This window comes from Anabrus simplex, chromosome 10 (genome assembly GCF_040414725.1).
Source record: "Anabrus simplex isolate iqAnaSimp1 chromosome 10, ASM4041472v1, whole genome shotgun sequence".
Lineage (NCBI taxonomy): Eukaryota > Metazoa > Arthropoda > Insecta > Orthoptera > Tettigoniidae > Anabrus > Anabrus simplex.
Window position 1 is genome coordinate 50,435,465 of NC_090274.1, and position 25,141 is coordinate 50,460,605.

General features: G+C 39.4%; 1 protein-coding gene across 3 annotated transcripts in view; it reads right to left on the reverse strand.

Moving 5' to 3' along the window:
- LOC136881953 (gastrula zinc finger protein XlCGF7.1) overlaps positions 1 to 20,655 on the reverse strand; it is a 55,109-nt gene extending 34,454 nt beyond the window's left edge. For 2 of the 3 annotated variants that reach the window (XM_068229417.1, XM_067154419.2), the window contains exons 1-2: positions 20,461 to 20,655; positions 18,646 to 18,728 (exon numbers count right to left, since the gene is read on the reverse strand). In XM_068229417.1, coding sequence (XP_068085518.1) covers positions 18,646 to 18,714 — 69 coding nt within the window. In that variant the 5' untranslated portion in view covers positions 18,715 to 18,728; positions 20,461 to 20,655. Of the gene's footprint in view, positions 1 to 18,645; positions 18,729 to 20,460 lie in introns of those variants that run through there. The other variant, XM_067154421.2, reaches the window with a different exon arrangement.
- Positions 20,656 to 25,141: the final 4,486 nt, after the last annotated feature.

Sequence of the window (25,141 nt, forward strand, 5' to 3'; positions counted from 1 at the left end):
GCTAAGTAGTTGTATCACAGTACACCAAAGCCATTATAATTTAATTTTCAGTTAAAACAGAATTTTGATCTCCTCGTATATTAAGAAGACACTAAAAGGATACTGTATCAATACTGAATTAGTTGAATTGCAAACATTAGAAGCATTATTATCAAATTAGGCTAGACATGGCTAGTAGTTAAATGACCTTGGTCTACTTGCTATGCAGTGCTATAAGAAAAACAAGTTAATCCTGCTTAGCACATGCATGATAATAATAATAATAATAATAATAATAATAATAACAACAACTTGGCAGTTATTGGATAATTATACTAGCACAATTCTGTCCAGAATACTTAAATACTGATAATGCCGCCTTATTATTATTATTATTATTATTATTATTATTATTATTATTATTATTGTCCGACTCGTTGGCTGAATGGTCAGCGTACTGGCCTTCGGTTCAGAGGGTCCCGGGTTCGATTCCCGGCCGGGTCGGGGATTTTAACCTTAATTGCTTAATTCCAATGGCTCGGGGCTGGGTGTGCGTGGCGTATTCAACATTAGAAATCATCCTAGGTAGGGCCCTCATCTTCACAGACAGGCAGGTCGCCTAATAGGCCGTCTACTAGAAAAAGACCTGCATCAGGCCTCTCCGGAGGCCATACGCCATTAAATTTATTATTATTATTATTATTATTATTATTATTATTATTATTATTATTATTATTATTATTATTATTATTGATGGCGAAGCACAAGGAGAATGTTTGTTAATTAAATCCTGTGCCGTAGTCTTAGTCATAGTCTGTAGATTATGGGTGACACTTGGTCAGCCCATCAACTCCATCAGTCGCATAACTCAGCTTTTTTGACTGGGATCGCAACCTCTTATATCAGACCACAACGCCGTTATTCACACAAGGCTGAGTCAGTTCAGATCAGGTTGAAAATCCCCGACTGAGTCTGGAATCGACCCGGCCGGGAATCGAACCCGGGGCCCTCTGAACCGAAGGCCAGTACGCTGACCATTCAGCCAACGAGTCGGACAATAATAATAATAATAATAATAATAATAATAATAATAATAATAATAATAATAATAATAATAAGTTGGTATAGGTAAGGAGCAGAGAACCAGCAGTTTTTAACCGGCTGCTCCTGGTATTATCCGTATTTAGCTATTCTAGACAGCATGAGTGTCTTGTATTTATAATCAGACTCCTTCGCTGATAGGTCAGCGTTTGAGTCTTCGGATCAGAAGGTCATGGGTTCAATTCCAGGCGGCATTATCAGTATTTAAGTATTCTGGACAGAATTGTGCTAGTATAATTATCCAATAACTGCCAAGTTATTATTATTATTATTATTATTATTATTATTATTATTATTATTATTATTATTATCATGCATGTGCTAAGCAGGATTAACTTGTTTTTCTTATAGCACTGCATAGCAAGTAGACCAAGGTCATTTAACTACTAGCCATGTCTAGCCTAATTTGATAATAATGCTTCTAATGTTTGCAATTCAACTAATTCAGTATTGATACAGTATCCTTTTAGTGTCTTCTTAATATACGAGGAGATCAAAATTCTGTTTTAACTGAAAATTAAACTATAATGGCTTTGGTGTACTGTGATACAACTACTTAGCACCTTTAACATTCCAGCGCTCAATGCCGTTTATAAGCAGGGGTAATCGCGAGGCGGCTTAATTTCGTACTAATAACGTGCTGACCTTGAGAAGAAACGACATCCTGTGGACGTGACATCTGAAATCAGCCTTCTGTAAGTATTCATTCCATTTCATTTCATTCCTTTACTCATCCAATCTTGGCTTGGCGGTGTGTCTTAAGAAGTATAGAGTAACTGAATTAGACATGAGTTGTTATTGTTATTATTATTATTAATTGTTCACTTCACGCTCTCTCAATAACAGTAGTTTTATAAAGTCGTTGTTGTTGCTTTATGTATAAGTTTGAATATGTCGCGGACATCAGCCTCGTGTACTTGTATGTATGTAGAATTTCTCTGATAACCTGTGTCATTGCAGTCTCTAGTAGTGCGTGTATTTGTAGTAAGGGGGTTAAGATTGGGTGAGAGGTGACCGTGGTCTTAAGTTAGGAACCATCCCAGCATTCGTCTCTAACACTTCAAATCTCAGTTTGCTGGCGGTGACATGTGCTGTTATGCAGGTCAAAGCTTGTTGGTAGTGACGTCACCGTGAAGGTCAAAGCTTGTTCGCGGTGATGTCTATATCAGAGCGGTGTATTGCAAATAATAATCAGTTTCCCAGTGACCGTGTCCTGAATAACATTGGGGAAGAAGCAGCAGCGCGTAAGTACTAACGCTCTATTCCAGATATCTCTTGCATGCTTTCTGTACGAAGTTCGATATATACTGTAGTTCCTTTTTTTTTGTTTTTGTAAGATCGCTTGAATCAGTAACGTATTCTGAATTCAGCTGAGGAGTGTTCAAGTACCGAAATAGCGACCTGCACAATAGCTATTCTATTGAAGTCGAGCTGAGTGGCTCAGACGGTTGTGGCGCTGGCCCTCTGAGACCCCAGGTTCGATCCTGGACCAGCCCCCGTGGTATTTAAAGGTTCTCAAATACGTCAGCCTCGTGCCGGTAGATTTACTGGCACGTAAAAGGACTCTTGCAGGACAAAATTTCAGCACCTCGGCGTCTCCGATAACCGTAAAAGTAGTTAGTAGAACGTAAAGCCTATAATATTATTATTATTATTATTCTATTGAAACAGGTTAACCATTTTCTCATAAACGTCAAGGCTATCAGCCTCACTAACTCACCCTCTAACTGTTATTTTAGATTTTTAGGCAAAATAGCCTACAATGTTAAAAATATGTACCTGAAAATACTTTAAACAACTTTTATAGTTAAAAGCCTCTTTGGGGGAAAACAACCCTTAACTTGAAAATTTAATATCTCCTAAACAGCTGGTCGTAGAAAATTAATGTTTAGCTTAAAAATCATCAAAAGTAATCCTTTAACAGATGACATACACCAACCCACCCCCTAGCCATTATTTAAGGTTTCTGGGCAAAAATAGCTTAAAATGTTAATATTTTGTGTTGCAGTATACTCGAGACGACTTTCAGATTCAAAAGCAAGTTGGGGATGAAAACAACCCTTAACTTGAAAATTCGATATCACCCAAACCACTGGTTCTAGAAAATTAACGTTTAGCTTAAAAATCACTAAAAATAATCTTTTAACGGATGATATAGGCTAATCCACCCTCCAACAATTATTTTAGGTTTTTGGGCGAAAAGAGCTTAAAATGTTAAAATTTTGTACTGGAGTATACTCTAGATGACTTTTAGAGTCAAAACAAGTTAGGGGTGAAAACAACCCTTAACATAAAAATGTAATATCTCCTAAACGGTTGGTGCTAGACAATTAATGTTTAGCTTAAAAATCACTAAAAATAATCCTTTAACAGATGATATAGACTAATCCTCCCTCTAACCATTAGTTTAGGATTTTGTTTATTATTATTATTATTATTATTATTATTATAACTATTATTAACACTTGTACCTGATATATTGAGTTATGTACCAGATTAATTTTTCAAATAGTATTGTTTTCCTTTCTACAGGTAATTTAGTAGCTGTGTGAGTACATTCTCCACGTAGATGCTCAATTGACTACAGCAGTATCCCTCTCACATTTGCAGGTATGTATAAATATGTTATTAATTATTTGAACTAGTGAGCTTAGAAAGAGATTTTTTCTGATATCATACCATTTGGAAAAGTTATACATAAGAAGTTATATGCTTGCTCCTCTAAACTTAACTATATTGCGCGGTGCCCTTTACGAAGGGAGAGTAGACCTCTGAGACATACTTGTCATCCGAGCTTGCAAACCTCATTGGTATGTCAACGATGAGAGTTTACGTACAGCATTGTAGTTAATTTTAGTTGAGCTTGTCTTCCACGTACATTTTGTGTAAAGTATGTGAGCTTTGATCGGTCGATGTTAGAACCCTCACAGAGGGGCGTAGAGAAACTTGCTACACTTCGGTCAGTCGGGGCTACAACCCTCGCAGTGGTGTTAATGACAGTTTTTCTACCTTCTAACGTCCTGATTGGCTTACAAACATATACTTTCAAAATGTTACTGTTACGATATAATTTTTTTAAGTCAACTCAGTCATATTTTTAGACAAAAAAGATGCTTGCTCGTCTAAACTTAACTATATTGCGCGGTGCCCTTTACGAAGGGAGAGCATACCTTTGAGATAGACTTGTCATCCGAGTTTTCAAACCTCGTTGGTATGTCAATGATGAGAGTTCACGTACAGCATCGTAGTTAATTTTAGTTGAGCTTGTTTTCCACGTACATTTTGTGTAAAGTATGTATGCTTTGATCGGTCGATGTTAGAACCCTCACAGAGGGGTGTAGAGAAACTTACTACACTTCGGTCAGATGGGGGCTAGAACCCTCGCAGTGGTGTTAATGTCAGTTTTTCTACCTTCAATCATCCTGATTGGCTTTCAAACACATACCTTCAAATGTTACTGTAACGATATAAATTTGAACTTGAGTATTTTTTCCAGTAATGTGAAGGCATTAGGTTAGCCACACTTCATGAAAATAATTTGAAGTACTGCATCCTATATGTCAGAAGATTAGCATAAGATGTTCAGTTCACCACGGACTGTTGACGTGATAACATCGTTCTTTATAAATGAAAGTATATACCAGCAGAAGAAGTGAGCAATATTTTAGTTTGTAATAAACTTTTGAGGGGCGGGCATACATTACTCTGCTTCTCTCTTTTTCTCAGGTGTGATCTATTAGCAGAAGAAAAAGTCTATCATGGAGCAAACTATTCCGAGCTATACGTGCAAGGAGTGTGGAAAAATATTTCACCGAGGCTATCATAAGAGACGCCATGAGATATCTTGTAGAACAATTTTTCAATGCAAACATTGTAGAAGAGAGTTTAAGAACGCTTACAACGCCCAACGTCACGAAGCCGCGTGTAATGTAGCATCATCGAGACGAAAATATAAAGAGCTCAACCGTATTCAAGCAAATACTGGGTTATGTTTAAAAAGTACACCTCTGCGAGGGATTTTTAATTCTCACTCGTCTAGGCCTACTACAAGTTCTGTTAGTAAACACACATTTCGAGATAAAGAGAAGCAAGATAATGGTGATGAGAATGAAGATGACGAGGAGGAGGCGGATAAGGATGCTGATGATAATAGTGATAATAAAGGAAACGAAGGAGAAGAAGAAAAAACGAAGATCTCAATGTTTCTTTGCCATTAGAGCTTTATGATTTTACCTCATTTTCTAAGCCTGCAACACGTTCTGTAGCCGTGCAAACATCTCAAGAAGGGATGCAAAATGAAGTAGAAGAAGATATCAACGCTTTGCTACCAACACAAGTAAGGTTTGTACCTGGAAACGCTACTGCAAAATCACGTATTACATCAAAACAAGTCCCTACACATCAACGGTCTGCATGCAGGCACAAAGTGCACAACAAGCCTCTGTTACCCCATGTAGACGTAAGATACTGTAAAGACCCCAACCTACTCGTAGAACGTTTGCAACTGCTAATAGCCTACCAAGATGCAGGTTGCACAGAGTATAAAGCAGATATTTTGAAAATAGAGCAAGAATTGCGTCGTGCAGGTATTATTGAGTAATAGCTCTTCAAAGTAAATACCTTACCTGTAAGCACTCTCTCGACAGTACAGCAGCCTAAACAACTTCCTACATTTCCAGCCCTCACCCTTACCTAAGTCATCCTGCTGAAGCATATAGTAGATCGAGTAGCTATACTAGTACAGACTCTTTTCGAAAGTTCTCCCTTCCTTAGGAAAGAGCTCAACCGAATTCAAGCAAGTACTGATTAATATTTAAAAAGTACACATCTGCGAGATATCTTTAATTCTCACTCGTTGTCTAGGCCTACAAGTTCTGTTACTAAACACCCGTCCCTCTACAGTACATCATAGCACCCTAAACACCTTCCTACATCGAATACATTCCCCACGGCTGCTTCCCACCATACCCATCCTTCTGTAGCATATAGTGGACTGAGTAGCTATAACGTTGCAGAAACTTTTAAAAACTTCCTTCCCTACATCCTCAGGGTGTTAACTCCGCCTCTAGCTGTAGAGCCGGTCTCAAGCCCGGATAAAGAGAGGAGAGGCACCCTAAATGCTACAAAAATGTAAGCTCTTTTGCTCTTTAGCCTATTAGCCCTTTAGCCCATTAGCCAATTAGCCCTTTAGCCCATTAGCCCTTTATCCCTACCTATGTAGAATGTCTCAAAACAAACACGCTTGCAAGAAAGCCTATAAACATTATTATATCTCGAAAACACAATGTATCATCAGTTAAAATTAATAAGATAGCCCTGTCACCTCACGACGATAAAAGAGTAATCGCATCTGATCAGATATCTACTTACGCTCATGGTCACTATGTGGTCTCTTCATTAAACTGCATAAAATGAAATTACTGCCGCGTTATTATCATGTTATTAACGCAGAATAAAAAGTGTGTCTCTCCGTCTACAGTACATCATAGCACCCTAAACACCTTCCTACATCGAATATATCCCCCACAGCTGCTTCCCACCATACCCATCCTTCTGTAGCATATAGTGGATCGAGTAGCTATAATTTTGCAGACACTTTTAAAAACTTCCTTCCATATATCCTCAGGGGGTGTTAACTCCGCCTCTAGCTGTAGAGCCGGTCTCAAGCCCGGATAAAGAGAGGAGAGGCACCTTAAATATTACAAAAAATTGTGAGCCTTTTTGCCCTTTAGCCCTTACGACATTTTGCACTTTAGCCCTTTAGCCCTTGAGCCCTTTAGCCCATTAGCCATTTAGCCCTAGGAGGAGGAGGAAGTCTCGGTGAGGACGAGGAAGAAGAGTCCTTTCATCCTTTTGCCCGTCTGATAAGATGTGACCCTTGGGTTCTCTTCCCTATCATGCATGTAGTACAAATTTTTTTCAGATCATGATTTTGTAATCCTACACTGAATGAACTTTATCACTTCTAACAGAATACAAAGTTAGGTTATAACAATGTTCTATATGTTTGTCTACATCTCATCATTCTAATTATGCTTTAAGCTTTGAGCGACTATCCATCCTCGAGATCGCTAGTGCAGCTTTCCTCCCCCAGTGTTAGTCCCATAAGAGCCTATGTATACGCAAGAGCCCCCCTGCGCTAGACTGATGTTTGGAAGGGTATCCGATTAGGAGGATAAAACACCGACCCCCGCATTAGCCCAATACTTGAAAAGCCCTAGCACAGCTCTCCCCAAGTTAGTGCCATAGTAGATCGAGTAGCTATACTAGTACAGACCTTTTCGAACTTTCTTCCTTCCTTAGGATGTTAACTCCGCCTCTAGCTGTAGAGCCGGGTCTCAATCCCGTATAAAGGGAAGAGATGCACCTTAAACACTACAAAGAGTGTGAGCACTTTTTGCCCTTTAGCCCTTCTGACATTTTGCACTTTAGCCCATTAGCACTTTAGCCCTTTAGCCCATTAGAACTTTAGCCCGCCCTTTAGCCCTTCTGACATATTGCACTTTAGCCCATTAGCCCATTAGCACTTTAGCCCTTTAGCCCATTAACACTTTAGCCCATTAGCCGTTTAGCCCTAGGAGGAGGAGGACGGTTCGGTGAGGAGGAGTAAGAAGAGTCCTTTCATCCTTTTGTCCGTCTGATAGCAGCTTGGATACACTAGTAAAAATCTAACGTTGTTTCCTGAAACAACCAAATATCACATCGCTATGGAGAGGCTAATAATAAGTATATGTCGGATTTCGATCCTGAGAAACCATCCAGGTTTATTACATATGAAGATGCTAACAATCAGTATGGTTGGGCTATGTGCCATCCCCTTCCTTACGGAGAATTTCAGTGGGTCTCCCCAGACACTATTAATCTAAATACGCTGAAAGAAGACGATCCGTACGGCTACTTTTTAGAAGGAGACGTTGAGTATCCTCCTAAACTACATGCGCTTCATAATGACTTACCGTTCCTTCCAGAAAGTATGAAACCGACTGAATCGTCTGTAACGAAAAAATTAATAACACATCTTGGAAAACGAGAATATTACGTGGTACATTACATGACCCTCCAACAAGCTTTGAACCATGGACTGCAACTAAAGAAGGTACATCGAGCGCTGAAATTTCGACAGTCACGCTGGCTGAAATGTTACGTAGAATTTAATAACGATCTCAGAAAACAAGCTAAGAACGACTTCGAGAAGGACCTCTATAAACTTTTTAATAATGCAATGTTCGGAAAAACTATGGAAAACATTCGCAAACGGATAGACATACGTCTTGTAACAGATAGCAAGGTAGTAGAAAAACTCGTAGCAAAACCTACCTTCATCGACAGAACGATCTTCGGACCCAACCTGGCGGCTATTCATATGGCGAAGCGGAAACTAGTCTTCAACAAACCTATCTATATTAGCAAAGAAAAAGTCGTCTCTCTCTACAGTGCAGCATAACACCCTAAATCCTATGTCTAATACCTAACCAACCTCAAACCCTTACTTTCTGTAACATATGGTGGACCGAGTAGCTATAATGTTGCAGACTCCTTCACTTCTTCTTTCTCTAAGGGTGTTAACTCCGCCTTAGGGTAAGCCCTAGTGCCGGTCTCAAGCCCGGATAAAGGAGGAGAGGCATCCACAAAGCATTTAGCATTTATACTTAGAGTTTTAGATTCATGGTATACTCAAGCTTTGATCGGTCGATGTTAGAGCCCTCGCAGAGGGAGCAGAGTACTGGCTACACTTTTGTAAGACGGGCTTAAAAAACGCGCTTGCTGTGCTAATAGCGGTTTCTACCTTCTTGCGTCTTGATTGGCTTGAAGTACACTATGTAACCCATACACCTTTTTAACACCAGCATACCTCCTCAGGCTTTGATCGGTCGATGCTAGAGCCCTCACAGAGGGTGTAGAGAACTTGCTACACTTCGGTCAGACGGGGCTACAACCCTCGCAGTGGTGTTAATGGCAGTTTTCTACCTTTTAGCGTCCTGATTGGCTTGAAGTACACTACGTAACACGTACACCTTTTCAACACCAGCATACCTCTCCAGGCTTTGATCGGTCGATGCTAGAGCCCTCACAGAGGGTGTAGAGAACTTGCTACACTTCGGTCAGACGGGGCTACAACCCTCGCAGTGGTGTTAATGGCAGTTTTCTACCTTTTAGCGTCCTGATTGGCTTGAAGTACACTACGTAACACGTACACCTTTTCAACACCAGCATACCTCCCCAGGCGGCTGTCTTGCCTCTGGAGCTCTAGCATTAGGAAGTTGCACATGGCCGCCATCTTGTGCATTAGTCCCCTAGGCCATCTCCGTAAGTCCTATGTATACCGCCTATCCTACCCTAGGCCAGCTTTCTCCATAAGAGCCTATATATAGCCGCCATCTTGCCCATTCCCTCCTGGTCCAGCTCTCGGTGGGTTAGTCCCATAAGAGCCCATGTATAGCGGCCATCTTGCCCATTAGACCCTGGGCCAGAAGCGGTCTTTTATCACTACTTACATATACATTCAAATTGAGCTGCAACCTTCTGACACTTTTGACTAGGGTTTCCTGCACTAAGTGTCACATATAATAAGCTATCATTAACAAATTATTGCAAAAGTTTTGCCAAGCTGGTATTTCCTGCAACTTAAAAAAAAATGTTTAATCTATCTGAGATAACAGAATGATAACTAGGATCTAGAATAATAAATGTATAAATTAATAGTCTACATTAGTTATGATCAAAGGTAGTAAAAAATAAATATCAGAAAAAGAATTTAGTGATTTCCAGTCTAATGAATATGTTAATGTGAGGATGAAAATATCTAGTCATTCCATAAATTCTGTCCTTAATCTTCAAAGGTAAGTATATGTTATTTTGGCACCCCTGCAGTATTATTTACAAGAAAAGTGTAATAATTCAGGATCCTGAAAAAATGAGGGCTGAAGATAATTTGCTTCTTAGTGAAGATGTAAGGGAGACTAAAGAGAACTTAATTGCTGCAATTATATGATACAAGTGCAAGAAGACTCGGTATCTGACCTGACTTATCACAATTTCTATAAATCACAAGCACATTTATGTATGTCATATTTCAACAATAAGAAAAGACATTCTTCCTCTGTGAACTCTTATAGTGCCAGACAGCTGTCTACGAGCCATGTGAGCTGCTTCTAAAAATGATGGGGACAATCTGCCAGCTATGTTTTTTTCCCTGTATCTTCAATTCCTGCCACATGAAAGCAGCGTAAGCAATATACTGGAAAGATTGAAGGTATTACTCTCTGAAAATACCAATAACATGCAATATCGATATCAGTGAAGTTTCATAGACGCTTTATTTTGACACATTGCAATTTCACGTCTGGTAGCCCTGCACTTTGCCACTTTGTGTTACTTGCTTGTTATTTCACGTGTTTATAAGTTTATTTACTTCCAATAGTATAAATGATGGATAAGTATATGAACGATTATTAAAATATGCAATGTTTTAATAGTAAGTGATTCTTTAGAGAATAGTTTATAGACTGACAAGTGTTTGAAGTAAAAAAGAGGTTAATGTATATGTAAAATATGTGTGCATAACTTTGTAAAAAATTCATGATTCTCAAAAAGTATAATCATGAATTGATAACATTTTAGATTCTTATTCAAAATTGGCTGAATATTCTCATAAAGGTATCATACTTATAATAAAAGTACAGCTATGAAATTAAAAATTAGGTCAAAAATTAACAGTTTTGTTTTTAAATAATAATGAAAAAATTTGTATACCTTTAAATGAAGGAAATAATAATAATGGTGTGTGACTTCCAGAGAGGCCTGGTGCAGGTCTTTTGATATGACTCCCGTAGGCGACCTGCGCGTCATGATGAGGATGAAGTGATGATGAAGACGGCACATACACCCAGACCCCCTGCCAGTGGAATTAGCCAATTATGGTTAAAATTCCAATCCCACCAGAATCCACCACAGGATTCCTGTGATCAAAGGCCAGCATACTAACCATTTAGCCACAGAGCTGGACAATGAAGGAAATAATAATAAATAATAATAATAATAATTGTATGGCCTCAGCTACCGTGTGCAGACATTTCGATTTGACGCCACCTGGCTGTCTGCTTGTCAATTTTGACGTTCCGTTTTACTCTAGGCCCACTAGATGGCAGACAGAGTAAACCGGATATCTCTAGGGCGTCTATGGCTGAGATTTAATGAATTTTGTCAGGTAAACACCAAATGTGCCAGCTATGTTTTTTGCCTGTATCTTCAATTCCTGCCACATGAAGGCAATACCAATAACATGCAATATCGCCATACAGTCAAAACACCCTGGAATGCTGTCAGACGGAGTCATCCTGTTGCATGGTAATTTTCGCTCCCATACTTCCAACCTGGAGAAGGATACACTTCAGCGATTTGGTTGGGAAACACTTCAACAGTTATAGTCGTACCTGTTCTCTATCCACCCCTGTGCAATGGGAAAAAAGAACAGGGATTTACCTCCAAAAATGTAAGTAGGAGTATGTTTCCCCTTAGTGTGTGTATTTTCATTAAAATTGTCTTGGCATTCTTAGCGCAACCACTACAATACAGTCTGGCATCAAAAGGGTTAATGATATGTAGGCAAGTTGTACACCAAGTTCGACAAACATATCAGTAACCATCAAAGAATCATTTCCCGGAAATTAAGGATCTTCCACAACTGATGCAATACCATGTTGAAGAGTACCATGGGTGAAGGTTATCAATAAAGCTCAGGATTGTGGCCAATGGTAGGTTCACCAAACAGGCACATAAGACTGTTGGAGAAATGTTAAGATGGCAGGTGAAAATCTGGACAATCATAATGATTGGGTATATGGCCACAGCAATCAGGAAACTGATACTAACCACCCAAAGTGGAAGGACAACATCATCCACAGTGAATAGTGGGAATTATCATGTTATCCCTATATTTCTTGGAAAGACAGGTGAAAAAAACCTGTCACCAACTCACAAAGCAATATTCTTTAATGGGTTATTACCCCTGACCAGCACCTTATTCACAGATAAGCTCTGGATATGTTACAGCAGAACTTGCTCTCAGCACACATGACCACGTCAACACAAGGTTAGCTGTACAGCAATGTACCTGATACAATGCTGCTTGTGGAAATTCTGATCATAATTAACTCAACGATCAACTGTTGAATATTTTTGTGGAAAAGACCTGATCTAAACCCCATAAAAGGAGAGGGGTCTTAAGGGCATTATCACAGGCCGATCCTGATATTGTTAAAATTAACAGGTTTATATCTCACTTTGTCTGGAACAGTTGAAGGAGATATAACAAAATTCTGATAGGATATAGATTCATATCTAATGCATTTACTGAACTATGTTCTTACTTCCACCTTTATTAGAAATCAAGATAAGGATTTTTGAATGAAGTTAATACATTTTTAAATTTATTTGTCTTTTAAAAATATTTTTTTTTATCAAACTATGTGTGATATTTCTACCATTGTAGATTCATATAAAATAAAACAATGCTGTTAATGAGAGGTAAAAATTTCAGAGCTCAACCTTAAGTACTTTCTGAGAAAATGGGAGCATTCGCAAACACAGTGCAGCTTCTCAGAAACCACACTTAATAGCACGATGCCACTTACAAGACTTGGAAGCTACCATGCTTATTACCACACGAATACCACACATTAATTGATATCAAAGCCACCATTGTACGCAATTGATGCAGCAGGAAGTTCACTATCAATCAACATAAATTATTGCCTTCTAGAGCAAATAGTTCTCGAGATATCTTGTCTTAATTGAACAAGTGCTCACAAAATCTGGAGAAAGGGCTTGTGCAGTAATACTTTTTTTTTTAAATTTATAAATACTTTAAGTCATACAAAATCAATAGAAAATACAGTGGCTCACATATCTGAATGTACATCAATTGGGTAGAGATATATTAATGCAAAATATATACTTCCTTCATATTATGTATTATGTAAAATAAATACTTACATTGCACGGCCATCTGGCAAAAAAAAATATGATAAATGTTCAATTCATATACTTGTTGGCTATAGAAAAACAAATGAAAATGTTTTTTATCAGTCACAAAAAATTGAATGAACACCAAAAAAGGTGTATAATGATATAAATTCAGCAGGTGCTTTAAGTACTCAGGTACATGTCCTTTGTATCACAGCACTGCTTCCAGGCTGTTTGTCATAGAGTCCAAGAGTTTCTTCAAAAACGATGGTGAAATCTTGCTCCATTCCTCCTGTAGGACCCTCTTGAATTGTTCCTTGCTGGTCACTTTATGTGCTTTTCACTCCAAGTGCCACCACAAATTCTCAAATGGTACGAGATCCGGTGATTGTGGGGGTGTTTCCAGTCTCTTTGTTACGTTATACACAACTACAAGCACACACTGTGAATGGTGTGCTTGGCATCGTTATGCTGCTGAAAAGAGTAGGGGGCACCCAGTCCCAGTTTGGGTGCACTTTGTTTGACGTTTTGTTCAGTACGGAAATGTACACTAACAGGTCCATATTTGTGTCAATAAAGTGCAGATAACCCACTCCAGAGGCCCAGAGTAGATTACCCACTCCAGAGACCCAGTGCAGATTAGCCACTCCACAGGCAGACATGCAGTTCCATACCATTACAGAACCACCAACATGTTTTACAGTTGGACGTACCTTGCCTTCTTCTAAAGCTGTAGTAGGTTGCCGCCACACGTAATGGCGGCCATTTGATCCGAAGATGTTAAATTTACTCTCATCACTAAATAGCACAGAGTTCCAGAAGTCATCTGAATAATTTCTGTATTCTTTAGCGAACCTTAGTCTTTTCAGCTGGTTCATCTCACTAAGCCATGGCTTGTTCCTTGACACTCATCCATGGAAGATTTCTAATCCTAGTGTCCTTCTAACGGTTTCACATGACGCCAATTGATTGATCGTGGACACTACCTCATACATCAGTTTGGAGATACTTGCATGTGGGGTCTTTGCAGAGTTGTTCAACAATGATGTATTTGCCCCTATCCTGTAACACTGGTTTCCGTCCTGTCCCTACTTTATTGTATACCCATCTGTCACATTTATATCTGTCAACAATACCTTGGATTGATGATTGCAGTCTTCCTATTGCATGTGCAATTTCGTCTAAAGATCTACCGTCCTTCGTCCATTTCACTATTAGGTGCCGTTCTTGTACAGACGTTTCTTTTCTCAGACCCATTATCACCTGTTGACTAAATGAACACTGAGGAGTATCTGTAATGCCAAACACGTTCCTTGCTTCTGCATAACTGGATATCCTGGAAAAGCAATTTGTCATGTACGTTCAATTTTTGGTGTTTGGGGCAGCGATGTTTATATGCAGGATGGGTCTTGGACAGAAGAATGGGATTTCTGTTGAGACAGACAGTACGCCAGAGCTTACTACTCAATTATCTGGTATGTCAGTAGTCCGCCACTTGTCAAGCTTGATCGTTATCTTCGACAGTATTATTTACTTCCAGGTGTACACTCAAATCTGTGAGCCACTGTATATTGACTCATGGCTTGTGCTGTAATATTTACGTTTTTAAATTCATAAATACTTTTAGTCATCCAAAATCAAAGGAAAATATATCAAATTAAAGAGAAACTACCAAATATTCATTTTTTGTAAAAAGTTAAAAATCAACATATTTTACCAATACCACATTATGTACTCACCTTAAAAGCAGATCTGTGAAGGAAGCAGTTTCTACAATGCTACAAGTGTTTCTACAGTGATGAATAAGTTGCTCATCACTTGAGGAAATGTTTGGGTGAATAATTTGAGTAATTTATTTCCAAAGTACCGGGCAAGTTGGCCATGGGGTTGGGAGTGCGCAGCTGTGAACTTGCATCTGGGAGATAGTGGGTTTGAATCCCTGAAGATGGTTTTCTGTGGTTTCCCATTTTTGCACCAGGCAAATGCTGGGGCTGTACCTTAATTAAGGCCACAGCCACTTTCTTCCCACTCCTAGCCCTTTCCTATCCCATCATTGCCATAAGACCTGGCTGTGTTGGTGCAACATAAAGCCACTAGAAAAAAACAAAATTTATTTTCAAAGTGACGCATCTCAGAGAAATTAAAATTTTCAGGAAATGCAATATTTTAATAAATGGATTCCTAATAAAATAAGAGACTTCATTTTTTTCTATGTAGCTACACCAATTTAAACAAAATATGCTGGCCATGGTGGCTAAAATCCCAGTGCAAAGAATACCATTAATATGGAACTAAAGCAGGGCTAGCAATGCAATTTATATGGAACAGTGTAGGCTATGTTACACTGTAGGTGCTAAAACATTCAAATATAATGCTTAATGATATATTTAATCAAACACTTCACAAAAATGCTGTATTTATTCACAATTTGTGAATTTCAAAATGCTTATAATATGAATAGCACCCATTATTATGATTAAACATGATCCCCGGCTGATGACCATCACATCCACACCACCTAATTTTGTACTTATTTTTCTGCGAACCTGCTGGTATTCGTTTCCTTTTCGGCGCATAATGATTTGCCTGTGTCTCAATTTCTTAGTAAAACATTGTCATTTGCACCAATATTTGCCACTATTACAGAAAACTGCAGAGAAATAATGAAACCACGAGTGAAAGAGCTGAATCCTGCCACAATTGGTAAGCGGTCACATGATATATGCGTGCCAGGCTATTGGTTGTCTGGAGGTGTGGCACCACAGCAGGAAGTTGTGTCACTTCGAAAATAAATACAACTTTTAGATGCCATTTTAACCAAGATATACTCCACTTTGGAAATAAATACATTTCCACATGATAAAGAACAATTTTGGAAATACATTTCTATGTTCACCTTGAAATCAGAAAAAAGTGGCATTGCATCACTTTGGAAATAAGCCCTTCGTATATGCACTTTGTAATGAATAAGTAACTTAAAAGTAGTTTTTACTTTCTACAGACTATCTGCTTTTGTATGAGGGACAGACCATATTAAGTGACAAGGTAGATTGTGTCTCAATATTTTGAAGGTTTCTTGTGATGGCAACAATAGCGATTATGTTTTAATTGATTGTGAGAATGATTGACAAGTTATTGAAATGGTTGTATGTTTTCTCTTTGTTGACTTCTATTAACCATACAGCACCAGTCTGTTATCATATGTTATTAACAAATGTACACTCATTTTTTTCTTTTTTTTTTTTTTTTTTTTTTCTTTTTGAAGTTGATGTCTAATGAGTGTTACCAGTATTGGAGATCCCAAGAACTTCTTTGTGACAAATCATGCTGGAATTCTTCGTGCTCTACAGGATGGAGTGAAAGTTATTATGTCGGGCATTAATTAGAGTTCAGTCATATATGGAGTGAAAAACGACATGAGAGATGATTCTGATCTTATTGTGACAATTTTAATATAGTTGATACCAATAAACACACAATTATTTACATCTATCAGTAACACTCAGCACATCTCCACAGTGTATTAGCAATATTAGCTGTAGTCCTTGGAGGATCAACTTTCCTTCCAAATACTGCTAGAAATTGCTAGACTGTACAGCAAAAACTTGCCATTAAGACTCATCTGAATTCATAGCCAACTCTGTAGAGAAATGCGACAATGATTGGGTAAACACTGCTAGAAATTTGAGACTAGGAGGTTTGAAATATGGTTAAGATGCTACAATGCAGCTCACCTCCACTGTAAGTGTGCTGGAAAAGGACTGCCCTACTGCAGGATTGGGAAGCAAATGTAGGCTCCGGTAAAGAAGTAGGGGACTGGAAATAATAATAATATTGCATTGAAAATTACTCACTTGTGTTCAGGACTCCATTTTCAATATTATTAGGTCCCGAAATGTGGCATTCTTAGTGATTTTGTCAGTAATATTGGTAATAATTGCACATATTAAGTATAAAGATGTGTTCATGATAGACATCTTTGTTTGTTTCCAGAGATGTTATGGAATAGACTGGTTACTTTGATATTGGAAAGCATGGTAGCATGGAAGTTACAATGCAAAGCATGGATGTTACAATAGAAAGCATGGATGTTGCAACATAAAGCATGGAAGTTACAATGCAAATATGTCATTGTCATGACAGAGCTTGGCCTGGATTTTGCAAAGATAGGTTAGAGCCACAAAAATATACTTTTTTCTTGCCGTGCGGGCAGTATGCGCCGCGGCGATAGTTTAGAGCCTCTCGAAGGGAGTGTGGCCCCCGAAGGGGGCCACTATTCTCATGACAGAGCTTGGCCTGGATTTTGCAAAGATATGTTACAGCTACTAAATTATATTTTTTCTTGCCGTGCGGGCAGTATGCGCCGCGGTGATAGTTTAGAGCCTCTCGAAGGGAATGTGGCCCCCCAGGTGGGGCCACTGTTCTCATGACAGAGCTTGGCCTGGATTTTGCAAAGATATGTTACAGCTACTAAATTATATTTTTTCTTGCCGTGCGGGCAGTATGCGCCGCGGTGATAGTTTAGAGCCTCTTGAAGGGAATGTGGCCCCCCAGGTGGGGCAACTGTTCTCATGACAGAGCTTGGCCTGGATTTTGCAAAGATATGTTACAGCTACTAAATTATATTTTTTCTTGCCGTGCGGGCAGTATGCGCCGCGGCGATAGTTTAGAGCCTCTCGAAGGGAGTGTGGCCCCCGAAGGGAGTGTCGCCCCCAAAGGGGGCCACTGTTCTCATGACAGAGCTTGGCCTGGATTTTGCAAAGATAGGTTACAGCCACTAAATTATACTTTTTTCTTGCCGTGCGGGCAGTATGCGCCGCGGCGATAGTTTAGAGCCTCTCGAAGGGAGTGTGGCGCCCGAAGGGGGCCACTATTCTCATGACAGGCTTGGCCTGGATTTTGCAAAGATATGTTACAGCTACTAAATTATATTTTTTCTTGCCGTGCGGGCAGTATGCGCCGCAGCGATAGTTTAGAGCCTCTCGAAGGGAGTGTGGCCCCCCAGGTGGGGCCACTGTTCTCATGACAGAGCTTGGCCTGGATTTTGCAAAGATATGTTACAGCTACTAAATTATATTCTTTCTTGCTGTGCGGGCAGTATGCTCCACGGCGATAGTTAAGAGCCTTTCGAAGGGAGTGTGGTCCCCTTATGACAGAGGTTGGCCTGAATTTGCATAGATAAATTACAGCTACTAAATTAGAGGAGTTGTAACATCCATGCTTTATATTGTAACATCCATGCTTTGCATTGTAACTTCCATGCTTCTCCTCACCAATCTGAAATTCCTTGCTTTGTTGTAAAGTCAAAGTAACATCTCTGGAAACAAAGATGGCTATCATAAATATATCCTCCTACTTCTTGTGTGCAATTAATACCAATATTACTCACAAAATCACTAATAATGCTACATTTTGGGACCTAATAATATTCAAAATGGAGTCCTAAACACATGTGAGTAATTTTCAATGCAATATCATTATTATTTCCAGCCCCCTACTTCTTTACCACTGCCCACATGTATATTAGCCGCACTATGATAGCATCTTCTCAACTGAAGGTTTTTACCATTCAGACATACCACTAATTAAGAGCTCACTTACCAAATTAGTAGTCTCTTCTTTGCCTCCCAGCATTTCTGACTCGCACTTGATAAAATGTGGCTCCTCCATGATGTTTCCAAAACCTACACAACAAAAACATAAACTTCAATGATTTAAACACTGAGAAATTAACAGTATCTTGAATGGCTTTATTCAAGCCTTTTTGATTATTAAATACACAAATGCGAACTGTAAACAAAACTCGCATCCTTATTTATATGTTATGAAACAAGACAAATTTGCTAAAAATAACCATTATTATTGATAATTTACAAAGCTTTTTGGTTCACATTATATTCTCCACAATTAGACATGAAACGAAGAGGGTGCCTTATTCCCAGCAAAATAATTGTCTTCAATATGCACATGTTTGTTTGGACAGTCCTTGGCCCAAAGGATGGTTGGATGCCCAGTAGATGCACCAACTAAAGTTATAGTGTATTTACTTGCACATTACAGCCAATTCCTGGCTGTCAGATGAGCAATAAGGATCTCTGTATTTTAAAACAGGCTTGAGATTAATATGTAACATGTGTTTTGGCTCCTTGCTATGTGATTCATTCTAATAGGGTATCCAGGGATAGCGCACATGAAGCATAGCTGAGGATGTAACATTCCCCCCCAGAGATTCTTGATGAACTTTAAAAATAATCATGCCCCCTGAATTTGCAATGTCCAGAACTCAGTAAAACTTCCATTGACCATTCAAAAAACATAGGTTAGAAATCCAATATGGCACAGCACAATTGACGTTGCAGGTAATAAACAAAGCTTGACAATTTGGCAAATGAAGAGGCAGCATGGCAGAGCAGCCCATTCCCCCATTTGAGAGGGGTCAAAAGAGTGAATTATTTCTTGGACATTCTCAACATGACAGCTATAAGAGCATTAGTCTGGTTAGGTTAGAACAAGACTAATGGTCCAAGGGAAAGCTCTGCCTAGCATCCACTGGAGTCCTGCTAAAATGTTAAAAAATTTACAAAGTGACAAAAAGTAAAGTTATGGAGCATACGCATCCATTTCACACCAATACAACTTCAAACTGTGCGGTTTAGTGATTTGTGGCGGTCCTGTAGCCAGAAATGATGATGATCACGATTTAAACAGGCCGTGCAGTTAAAGGCGCAGTTGTGAGCTTGCATTCAGGAGATATATTGTTCGAACCCCCTTGTTGGCAGCCCTGAAGATGGTTTTCTGTGGTTTCCCATTTTCAGACCAGACAAATGCCACAGAAGTATATTAATTAAAGCCGCGGTCGCTCCTAGCCCTTTCCTATCCCATCGTCACCGTACTCCCTATCTGAGCCAGTGTGACGTCAATAAACTGGTAAGAAAATCTAAGTCATCGGCCTCATGGCCAGAAATGATGTGGGCTCTATGAGAGATAGGAGCAAACTGGTCTTCCTTCGTCATAGCCGGCCAATTGCAGCACTATATATGGTCGAATTTCCCAGATTTACACACCTTCGGTTTCAAATGTTCTTTCTAAGTAAGAATATTTCTACGGGACCCCAGCAAGCATGGAGGATGTGCCTACTTCAGGTATCGTTTCACGCCATTCTTTCCGTGCTTTTTCTTTCCTCATCGGGCGAATGGTCAACGGAAGCGCCACCAATAACGTTTTAGACTATGTGCAGAAAACATTCTTTTCTTTTAAAAACAAAGTTAATACTCTGCAGATACTGAGTAGGGAAAAGTATTTTACAGCATGTTCTATTTTGAACCCCTATGTAACATTGCCAAGAACGAAACTAGATTTTTCAATTAGATTTAATGGTTTACGAGTGATTAGAATTAAACATTTTAGCTCACTCACCCTGTACACTTGAAAAAGATTTGATGGTGGTCTTCCTCTCACAATCGCATGCATTTATTTACTAAGACATTCCACTTTCCGCAAGCACTGGATCTAAAGGAATCCACTTCTACGAATGGTACAGGTAGCTGTCGTCACAAATGGCATAGTTCGAACGAGATAATACCTGGCATGTCGAGGCGAAACTGGCTGACAGCTTTGCGTGCACGAGTAACAGCTGTTACGATCGCTGGTCCAGGACGTTATAAGATAGCGCAAGCCTGGAGGGACGCACATTACACTATCTTAACTACGGTACTCCGTAGAATGCATGTGTATATTCTTTCTTACAAGGAGGTACGTAATGTATTCAATATGGCATTTGCATAAAAGTCACGAAACATGCTTTGTAATCACCGTGTACCAGGAAAATAAATTATGATTCTACAGGTGCCATAAGCAATGGTCATTTAATTTTTTGGGGGCTTTACATGCTCAACTCTCCTATGAATAATTGTCAATCTGAGTAATACCCAATATTATGCCGCTACTATATCGCTTGTATGGCAAAATGTCATGCTTTTAAAAACTTGAAGTAAAATAGGCATCGATAAAAATCATCTCCTCAAGTAACCGTGTTGATCGAAAAGTACACAAATACAAACACACACTAACAAATTACTGAGTCAATCCGTGCTGATGTTTGTTGTTTTAAGGGGCCTAACATCGAAGGTCATCGGTCCCAAGAGTCAATTCGTAAGCCGCAGTGGAAACTTTCAACCAAAGAGGATAGCTATCAACCGTATCTTGTAGAGCAAAATGGGTAACTCGAGCCTATCAACGATAAGCGTGCACAGCTCTGACTCGGCAACGTGGTGAAGTACAAGCCGACTGAGTGGAAGCGGAGTGCGCCTTAAGGCCGCCGTCGTCGTCGTCAGCACCTACTCGTTTCCGACTTCACAGATTTCCTGGCTAATAGCTCACTTCTTCTTCTTCTTCTTGGTTAGTTGTTGGACATCGTCGTAAGACGCTACGTCCTGTCACTGGTTTGCGGGTTAATTAATGTCTGGGAGAGGTGCCAACAGTATAAGAAAGTAGTACACTACAAAAGAGGAGGGTTAGCTATGTAAAGAAGCTAATTGCAACAGGTAATGATGAAACTTAGGAAAATACCAATGATATAGAGGCTAAACGATCAGGGAAGAACACAAAAACACTGGGACACAGGGTTCTAATTCTTCACGTCTGTGTGGTCTGTCACGACATCTTACTACAAACAAACAAGACCGGACCACATATAAGGGTTAGTATGTGCAAGTCCGTACCTAGAGGAAAGGAAAAGGTTACCAATGGATGTTACATACAACGAAAAAATTGATGATTAAGTCTACAACGTGAAAAGTCGGGTAGGACACTAAACACGAAACGTTTAACGGCAGTTGGTAACCCTCATGAAAAAGCTTATCTATGAATTCGCGACGGTGATGTTCATATGTCTGACAGTGAAAAAAGATGGGAGTTACAGTACTGACTGCTCGGCCACATGGACAGAAGGTACTGTCAAGAAGAGTAAGGCAAGAGAGATGTGTAAGCTTACAGACACGATTTAGGCGGAGTCGGATGTGTGGAGAGTGCTCCTACAATTCTATTGCAATAGCCGTATGTTTTACTTGGAAGGAGTGAAGTGTCCCAATAAAAGAAGAGTCTCATCCTGTAATGACTTTAACAAATGCTTCAATTGGACATTTTGTCCCATGTTTGCTATTAACTCTTCAAATTTCTTAGAGACGTTGCGACATTGGTCTGTAAAAGTAACATTTGAATTACCGTGTAAAGCCGTGACAGAGGGAGATGCTGATAGTGGTGCGGGGGAATCCGAAGGTTGCCCGTGGGGACTTGACTTCCGTGATGTAGATGCAGGCTCGTTAGGAGTAGCAGGTATCAAACGCACGACTGGAGTGCCAGAATGTTCTGGAACCGTCTTCGGATTACTTATCAAATTGAGATATGATGCCCTGTCATAACCTGGTTTAACGGGTGGGCGGGGAGGGTTACTAACCACCATAGTAAATTTACGCTTTCGCGGGAGAGTTTCTTCCGATTGGGATGGTCTATTGGGTAAAGGAGGGAAATATTGTGGCATCAGAAGGGGGTTGGATAGGGACTGTAATGGGGCAAAATAGTTTTTCACTTCTAAATATGATTTGTTTTCAACACTCATAATGCGTTTAATTTCTTTCTGTTGTTTGTGGATTTCACAATGTTCTGCTCCCGCAGGATGATTTCCGGCACAATTAGCGCATTTAACTAGTTGGTGAGTGCAATCGTCGGTAGAGTGAGTAAGGGAACATTTTCCACATCTCGGCTCCCTGGAACGACAATTAGTAGCGGTATGTCCATACCGCTGACATCGTTTGCATAATAAAGGAGAGAATATAAAGGCCTGAACCTCTAAAATGACTTTAAAAATGGACACACTTTTCGGAAGTTGTTGACTTTCGAATACAACCTTCGCAGTACCTGTAGGGATATATTCAGTTTTTCCTTCTTTGGATGAACGTCTATTTAGACGTTGTACTTTCACTACAGGATATGGTGAGTCTAAATAGGTGAGAATGTCGGATTCGGAAATAGTAGTGTCTACTCCCCGTACTACCCCTACTCGCTGAATATTCGAGGGCGGAATAAAAGCTGTCAATTTCTTTTCTTTAAGAATGGGATGAGAAAGAAAGGCATTTGCAGCCTTACTAGACATGAAAGAAACTTGGATCCTATTTCTTCCCTTCCTATGGATGGCCTTGACGTCACCAATTTGCCTCTCGTAGAAAATCCGACCCAGAGTCATAGGGTGAATATGTCCTATTTTATTTTGAGATTCGGTCGATTCGACAAATACTATGTAGGGGCCAAGATAAGTGTTAGAATAGGTAGATACAGGAATGTGCGGACGCTGATCCATGTCACGTATTGTAACTTGAGAACTGTCTCGTTGGGTATCAGTATTACTAGCGTCCATGTGTAAGTCCTCACTCACGGCATCTTTACCAATATCAGGAGGTCTTCCTAAAGGGCCACCGCCACTATCTACAGGCATAGTACTCCAAAAGGGGATTACACTATACTAGCACCGAAACAAACACAAAAGAAAAATTACTAGGATACAAACACAAACATAAAACACTCTACTTATCTACAGACGGGAAAAAGCCGCTGCACCAGTGACCGGAGCGAGACGTGTGCACTGCACAACAGCCGAACACCGAATGAGGTTCGTTCATTCGTTCTACCGGTTTAGGGCAGACGTCTCTTTCTGACTTCCGGTCGCTCTTCATGACTTCCGGCCGCTCTGTATAACTTTCGGGAACGAACGAGATAGTGCAAATAGTTTATACTTCTCACAACAGATGGCAACACAATGTCCAGTTTAGAACGCTACTCTTGAAATAAAACAAATTTCAACTAATATATGCACTACCGGCAACTTTGGCAATTAATTTAACGATAAAGCTTTATATACAGTAACGAAGAAATGTATCACAAATATACAGTATTAATGGATGACATCTAATATTACTTTACCTAAGTTTCATTCTTCTTAAAATGATGTCTTTCAAGACTGAATGCACCGTAACGAGACATATTTTCGAGATATTGGCTCTACTTACACGTTAATAAATAACTGTTTAAAAATGTAATGCGATTAAGTTGCTATAGTATATACTAAGGCATGAGTTATTTATTCATGAAAACACAAAAAGTGTTATTTTACATTTTCTAGATTGCTCATGACTTCCGTTTTTATTTGTAGGGACGAGATAGCGCGAGATAGTTCACTTTTCGCACGAAAGATGGCAACACAATGTCCACTTTTGAACGCTACTCCTCTGACCGGTTGCGTTCACAAAATACGACTCCGAGTAGAGTTGGAGTAGAGTAGAGTATCGCGGAGTAACTGGTAAAGTTAACTCTGAGTAACGGTATTTCGTGAACGCTTCGAGTGAATACAGAGTAACAGAATATGGCTAATCAATTAAGGAAGGTTATTTGTTTTACCATAACCTCATTTGCGAGGAATGTAATGTCTAATTTCTAGGCGAGTTTCTTCATAACAGCGTGCTATATGAGTTATTACTACTTTCCTCACCAAGTTGTGCCTTAAAACAGTATCCGTTATTCTTTACCTCCTAGGAACAATCTGATTACATTGATGATGAATACCAATACATCGACTCCGCACTGATGCACGATAAGCCATTTAGGACAACTAACTGTAAAGATTATGTTGTTAACAACTACGACGAAACTGAATTTAAACAACATTTCCGATTGCCGGATCAGCATTCGAACATCTACTCAGAGTCATTGGCCCTAAACTTTTAAAATCCAAAATCGGGGAACGAGGAAGACGATTGCAAGACCCACGAAAAAAAAAATTCTGGTTGTAATTTGGCTCTTAGCACCTGATTCGTACATATCGGTTTCGTGAGAATTATAAATGCACTGTGTGGTATTTCTGATCGTATAATTAAATGGTCTCATTCAGAAGGTCATCTAAAATATTAAAAAGTTACGTTGCATTTTCCCAAGGAAATCTCATAAAGTTGAGGTTAATGAATCAGCTGCTCATTCATAACATGGGTTTTCTTATAAAAATTCAATCATGTTATTTCCGCCGATTATTAAAATTGGCACGGCGCCTATT